This window comes from Elephantulus edwardii, unplaced genomic scaffold (genome assembly GCF_000299155.1).
Source record: "Elephantulus edwardii isolate Elephantulus edwardi_28Jun2011 unplaced genomic scaffold, EleEdw1.0 scaffold00017, whole genome shotgun sequence".
NCBI classification, from domain to species: Eukaryota; Metazoa; Chordata; class Mammalia; order Macroscelidea; family Macroscelididae; genus Elephantulus; species Elephantulus edwardii.
In genome coordinates this window covers 24,934,748-24,942,082 of record NW_006399767.1, presented here as the reverse complement: position 1 = coordinate 24,942,082, position 7,335 = coordinate 24,934,748, and the positions used below count along the sequence as shown (strand labels likewise).

General features: G+C 40.1%; 1 protein-coding gene across 1 annotated transcript in view; it reads right to left on the bottom strand.

Annotated features, from left to right (window-relative positions):
- SLC26A8 (solute carrier family 26 (anion exchanger), member 8) overlaps positions 1-7,335 on the bottom strand; it is a 152,446-nt gene that overhangs the window by 135,197 nt on the left and 9,914 nt on the right. The window contains exon 2 of the mRNA XM_006882174.1: positions 1,617-1,756. Coding sequence (XP_006882236.1) covers positions 1,617-1,756 — 140 coding nt within the window. The remainder of the gene's footprint in view (positions 1-1,616; positions 1,757-7,335) is intronic.

Below are 7,335 nucleotides of genomic sequence, written 5' to 3'. Positions count from 1 at the left end.
GGTTGTTCTCCAGATTTCTTGGCACAACTTGGTGAGCACATCCAGGGCAGCATCTGCTAGCTAAAATGTGTCAATTGGTATACCAACTATTCCTGGGGCCTTATTTTTTTGCTCTTTCCTTCAAAGCAGCCTGAACTTTTTTCTTCATCACCATAGGCTGTTGCTCATATGTTGTTTCATGAAATTCTTCTGTGTCTGCCAATTCCTGTCGATACAGTGACTCAGTATATTCTTTCCATCTTCTTTTAATACTAGTACTTCCTTTGTGCTTTGTATGAACTGCACAGTTGCAACCTTCAGCTTTTCCTGCTGTCCTCAAAAGAATGGAGAAATAAAAGTGTATCTATTAATAGAAGTTTGTAATAGAAATCTATGTGGAGAATTTTGAAGTACTTGACCCAAAGATTGCCTATGAATCAATTTGATCTTGTGTTAACTTTCTTGTGTTGCCCTGGAAATAACAGTAGTGGGGAGTTTTAGCCGTGTTACCAGGCGACATTATGTGAGAGTTAAGAATGAGTCCACAATTAAGGTTGCACAGTGGAATGTACTTGGCGGTGGTAGGAGGGGTGCGAGGGGATTGTGTACCAGGGAAGGAGTGTTTCTTTTGCTTTTGAAAGAGGGGAGCAAACTGCGGGGGGGGGGGCTGGGCGGGGAGAGAAGTGCAGCAATGAATGAATGGAAATCCAAAATCTCTGTAAATGTTCATTAAAATTATTAAAAAAAAAAAAGAATGGGCCTATTAGTAAACTTCTCCACCTGGCCCAAGTGACCATGAATAAGCTGTAAACACCCAGTGGGAACCCCTAGCTTTGGCCTTGGAGCACAGTGACACTTATAACTAACTGGGTATACGTCCTTGGTGTGATTCTAGATCAACACTCATAACACTATTACAAGAAATATTGGTTCCTATTCAGAAAGGCATCATTGTCATTGTTGAGGAGTTCTGGTGGCTTAATGGCTTAGTGACTTGCACTGTCAAACCAAAGGTACGTGGTTCTAATCCACCAGCTGCTCCATAAGAGAAAGATGGGTCATCTCCCATGCAATTTACTGCCTCTGAAAACTCACTGGAATGTCAGCTATATGTTGGTTCGAACTCAATGGTACACAACAACAACAATTTGAAAATGAAGATTCTAAAACTCAGATCACTCCTGTATGACTCTGGATGATTTTTTTTCTCTTAGCTGAATTGCTACTTGGAAGACAATATTAACCACCGGACTGTTGTGTGAGCAGTGTGTTAGGACTCCTGCGGAAGAGATGCAGGGTTTCTTATCCTTCACTTTAATAAGTTTAAAAAAAAAAGGAGGGGGGGCGTGTTTCAACACTCCGGAAAGTGCTCAGTCTTTCTTTTTTTTTTTTTTTTTCGCTGCAGCTGAAAGCTTCTTTATTGTGGTAAAATGGCGGCGGCGGTCGTGCTCAGTCTTTCTGAACGAGTCTGGTAGGGTTTAAAAAGTCTAGCAGTAAGAGAACAATTAAATAGCAACAATATGAACGATATGAATGAAATGCATCTTTTTTCCACCCCTTGATAATTATTTACCCTGGACAAGGGTGCAGAAACATATTTCTTGCTTTTTAATCAAAAGGCTTCCTCTCTTTCTTACCTTGGGGAACTTGTACAAGGCCAACACTTATACCAGCAAGTAAGTCTCCAAGAAGCCAATCCTTGATTCGATACAAACATACCCACTCCAGGAAGGGAAAGATCATGAGCATGCACCCTAAGAACCTGTGCCATGAGCAGCTGTGAGGAAAAAGAGCAGAGACTTGGTTAGGTTCTGAGAGAAAAAGCCTACCTAGCCGAGAAGACTCAATGCACACTTCTTCTTCCCATCTATCAGGCTTTTTTGTGTGTCGTTTGTTTGGTGTTTTGTTTTTTTTTTTTTGCTTTAACAAACAACATTTATTCTTACAGTTTAGGGGGCTAGAAGTCCAAATTCAGGGTGCTAGTTCTAGGAGAAGTTTCTTTCTCTCTCTCCTTCTCCCCTCTTTCTCCTGCTCCCATCAACAACATCAAACTTACTCTTTGCTGTGGAGATATCCTGTGCACCGCAGGATGTTCAACAACTTCCCTGCTAACAAAAAGCTACGGGGTGCCAGTATATCCCTCTCGCCCCAGTTAGAACAACCAAAAGTATCTCCAGACATTGGCAAATGTTTCTTGGGTATGAAGTGGCCATTGACGGACTTGTAATCAGTAACACTGGTATGAGGTAAAGGAATGGATATATTTCTTACCATTTTCCATATAAAAGTGGCATTTAACACCAACACTACGAAATGTATACAATAGATAGAATATTATGTCCCATGTTTAAGAAATAAAAGGATGTTGCGTGTCTTAAAATCAGAAAACTGTGCATGAGGATTGTATTATTTTACCACACTTAGTCAATCTGTGTGCTGAGTAAATAATCTGAGAAGCTGGGCTATATGAAGAACACAGCATCAGGACTGAAAGAAGACTCATTAACAACCTGTGATGTGGCGATGACACAATCTTGCTTGATGAAAAGGAAGCACTTATTAATGAAGTTCAAAGACTAGAGCCTTCAGTATGGAATACATGTCAACATCAAGAAAACAAAAGTCCTCACAACTAAACCAAAATACCAACATCATGAAATGTGGAGAAAATAGTGAAGTTGCCAAGGATTTTATTTTACTTGAATTTAAAATCAACATCCAGGAGAGTATTGGGTGCACTGGTTTTGGAATTCGGCTTTTCAAAGAAGCTTCTTGACACCAGGGAAGACCAAGATAGATGGGAATACTGAACTTACAGAGATGAAGAAAACAAAGACTTTTCATGGGGGTGGCGTGGGGGGTGTAACAGGAGAAAGGGGGAAGAAGGAGAGAGAGAAAGAGACTTCTTCTAGAACTGGCACCCTGAATTTGGACTTCTAGCCCCCTAAACTGTAAGAATAAATTTTGTTTGTTAAAGCAAACAAAAAACAAAACCCCACAAAACCAAAACACCCATGGACACAGCAGTCAAAAACTCAAACTATGTTTTGAGCACTGGCCATTTCGCTTACAGAATATTTTTAAAGTGCTAAAGGGTGATGTCTCTTTGAAGTCTCTAAAGTGTATCTAATCTAAGCCATGGTATTGTCCATTGCCTCATATGCATGTGAAAGTTGTGCAATGAACAACAGACTTGAGCTATGAGGTTGATGAAGAATATGGAATGTATCATGGGCTACCAAAAGTAACCAATACGTCTTGGAGGAAGTACAGCCAGATTTCTCCATGGAAGCAAGGATGGAGAGACTTTATCTCACATGTTTTGGACATGTTATCGAGAAGGGTCAGTTCCTAGTTGAACGACAACATGCTTGGTCAAGCAGAGGGCCAGTGAAAAAGAAGAAGGCCTTCAATAAAATGGACTGATAGAGGGGCCCAATCACAGCAGCAACTGTAAAGATGGCACAGGGTCAGGAGTGATCCATTCTGTTGGATAAAGGTCATTATGAATCTGAACCAACCTACTAGTTCCTACCCGGAACCTAATGACACCTACCAACAACAATATGCTTAGGGAGCTAGTCTAGTAATGGAAGAGCAATAACACAAAGCATTATCGTCTTGTAACCCAGTGAGTGGACTTCAACCAGAGGCAATTTTGCCCTAGTGACCTAGTGGGTGAAGAGCTATACTGAGAATCTAAGAGTGTTCCCCTCTCTGGTGATTTGAAGCCACCAGTAGTTCCATGGGAGAGATGGGTAATTTCCTCCCATGCTTTTTAGAGCCTCTCAAAGCCCACTGGACAGTCAGTTATGAGTTGGTTCCAACTATTGGTAATGAATTTTTGAGGAGATATTTGACAATGTCTAGAAACATTGTTCATTGTATTTGCATATGGGGTCACTATGAGTTGGTTGATCTGACAGCACCTAACAACATACGTATTTTTCCATTATCATGACAGGCATCTAGTGAGTAGAAACCAGGAATGCTGCTAAACATCCTATAAGGCACAGAGCAACCCTGTACAAGAAATATTTTTTCAGTGTTTTTTTTCTTTTTTTGCATTCGAAAACAATGAAACTCATGAAAATATTATTCAAAATGGGCGACTCTAGTGGACATTATGCTGAGTGAAATATCTCAGTCAAAAAAGGACAAATACTGCATAGTGCCACTGTTGTAAAACAGGACTGACATCGGGGTTAGGGGGAGACTAAGAGAGAGAGGATAAATAATGTATACTGCATTGAAACAGATGAGGGAGAAAACTGTTTAAAAGGGACATGTGATTAGGTATTATTGTCATGACAGAAGTCCAGAGTGAAGGCTGCATACTGGAGTGGACCTGGGGAGAGGGACTGTAAAACAATGAAAGAATTTTTCTTTTACTTTTCAAAGAGAAGAGTGTACTGGGGGGAGGGGTGGGCAGGGAGAAAAGTGCAACAATGAATGAATGGAAATCCAAAGTCTCTAAATTTTCATTAAAATTAACAATTAAAAAAAGGAGAAAAAAAGAAATAATTTTTAGTCCAAAATATGAATAGTGCTGAGGTTGGGAAACCCTGCTTTACCCATTAGATAATTTAAAAGATCATCATTGCAATAAGCAAGTAATTCAATGGCAATCTGGACTTAAGTTGCTTTGGGATATTCACATTTTAACATGGACTTGTGGTGCTGGAGAAGAATATTGAACATACTATGGACTGCTAAGAGAACAAGCAGGTCTGTCCTGGAGAGGGTGAAAGCAGGCTGCTCCTCGGAGGGAAGGATTTTGAAGCTCCAACTCACATACTTTGGGCATGTTGTGAGGAAGGACGAGTCCTTGGAGAGGGACATCATGTTTGGAAGGGAGGAGAGACATTTCAAGAGAGGAAGACCCTGAATCAGATGCATTGGCTCAGCAACTAGGGTAAAGTGGGTAGGTGTGTTGGAGGTAATAAAATTGGCTCAAGATAGGACAGGGTTCACAGCTATTACACATAGTATCTCTGTGAGTCACAGGCCACTTGATAGTACATAACAACAACAAGTGGAGAAAATGGAGATTTTTTTCCATGTGTGAACTGCAGCTAGATAATTAGGATTTTAATAATATGCTAACTTTGTTATTATATTTTAGGGTAAAATATTTATATAGAAAGTAATTTCATATTTGACTCTCATAACTGTGAGCATTAGTATTTCTAAGGTATAAGACAAATACATGAAAGTAACTCTGCCAACATCACACTAATGTGATTAGAGTTAAGACTAGAAATTGGATCTTCTGATTCCTTGTTCAGTATTCTATCCACTGTATTATTTCAACAGTTTTTACTGACAGCTGTTAAATTCTGCTCAGAGGTAGGAGCAAAACCATTGGAATGCTGGGGGTTTTTGTTGTTGGGTTTGTTTTTTTTAATTTTATTTTAATGAACATTTACAGAGACTTTGGAATCCTGTTTTATGAGAGTCTCTGGGTATGGAGCCAGTACCAAGTCTATTTAACTACAAGAGTATTCCTTGGAAGCAAGGGTGGTGAAGCTTTGTCTCACATAGCTTTTTGTGTATTTTGTTAGGAGGGGCTGTTCCTTGGAAAGGGACAATATTCTTGAAAAGGTAGAGGGTTAGTAAAAGAGAGGATAACCCTCAATAGGACGCATTGACACTGTGTCTGCAGCAGTATGCTCAAGTGTGTTAGAGATGAAGAGGATGGATGGTGCAGGATAAGACAGGGTTCAGGTCTGCTGTTCACAGGGGCCTGATACACTCATCTCAACTTAATAACACGGGACGTGGAAGTAGGGAGTTCTGGAGCCATAGTAGTAAGTCCTGGTGCTGCCAAACCATAGGCATGTGGTTCAAATCTACCAGCCTCTCCTCGGAAGAAAGATGGGCAGTCTCCTCCTGTGCAATGTTACCGCCTCTGAAAACTCACTGGATTGCCAGCTATGAATCAGTTCTAAGTCCATGGTACATACAACAACAACACAGGAAATGAAGAAGAGTCTGGCTAGGCAATGGTTAAGTGCTTGGCTATTAAAAGGTTAGCAATACAAACCCACCAGTAACTCTAAGGATAAATGAAGTGTCTGATTTACAGCCTTAGAAACTCTAATTGGGTTAGTTCTACTACATCCTATAGTTGCTCCAAGTTGGGATTTACTTGATGGCACATAACACAGGAAATGTTAGCTGTTCAATCTACCCAGCAACTCTGAGAGAGATAGACTTGCAGAAATATTCTGGACCTGCTATGAATCAGAATAAATCCAAAGACAACTAAGCACAACAGGAACTCGGTAGAAGGTGGCACTGGGACAATAAATTCCTTCACTTGGCCCCGCCTCCTGGACTCACTATGTGTTAATTGGCAAGCATCCTAGAAAAGGTCATTAAAGTCTTTTGCATGAAAAACAAAACCAAATAGCATTTAGTAATCAGTATCAAGACTGGAAGGACTTAAACAAGGGATTAAGGAATAGAAATTGAAGCTGAGGAGAAGAAAGTGCAAAAATGTAGACATCAACTTAGTGAAAATATCTGAAAAATAAGGAATCTACACAAAAGCATAGGATAGAATTTGACAAAAGGTGGGTTGCAGATGCTAAGATGGGACCAAAAAAGAGAAAAGATTCTCCACAGAAAGGAGGATAAGGATTAAAAGATTATTTTACTTGCTTTAAAAATATTTTTATATAGTGCCTGCTGCATATTAGATGCTTTACAAATAACTCTAAATCTTCACAACCATTTTATGAAGTAGGTACTTATATTTTGCCACAGAGTCAAGTCTAATTCATGGCAATCCCAGGTGTATCAGAGTACAAACGTGTTCCACAGGGTTTTCAGTGGCTAGTTTTTCACCAGGTCTTTTTGCCAAAGTATCTCTGGGCAGACTTGGTGAGTAGCTGAATGAATGAACTGCTTAAACCAACCACTAATATTCCTCTTTTATAACAGCTGGGAAATAGTGGGACTGGAATTAAAACTCAATTATTTCAGCTTCAGAGTCTTTCTCTTAAGTACTTTCTTATTGTGCTGTCAGGTTAAAACTGAGAGGCTGAGAAAAGTGTACTTTAGAAGTAGGCAACAGGAGCTGTCCACGGGAGCTAGAGAAGGTCCAACAATGGCATAATAGGGGAGTTAGGGTAAAATTGCTTTGCTTGGGGTGAAAATCAGGAAAATACACACATGATTAGGGATGGTAGAAGGAGCCTTGATGCCTTTGAGCTGTGGTGCTGGAGAAGAGTGTTGAATATACCATGGACTGCTAGGAGAACAATCAGGTTCATCCTAGAGAGGGTGAAATCAGGCTGTTCCTTGAAGGCAAGGATTCTGAAGCTTCGTCTGACATACTTTGGACATGTT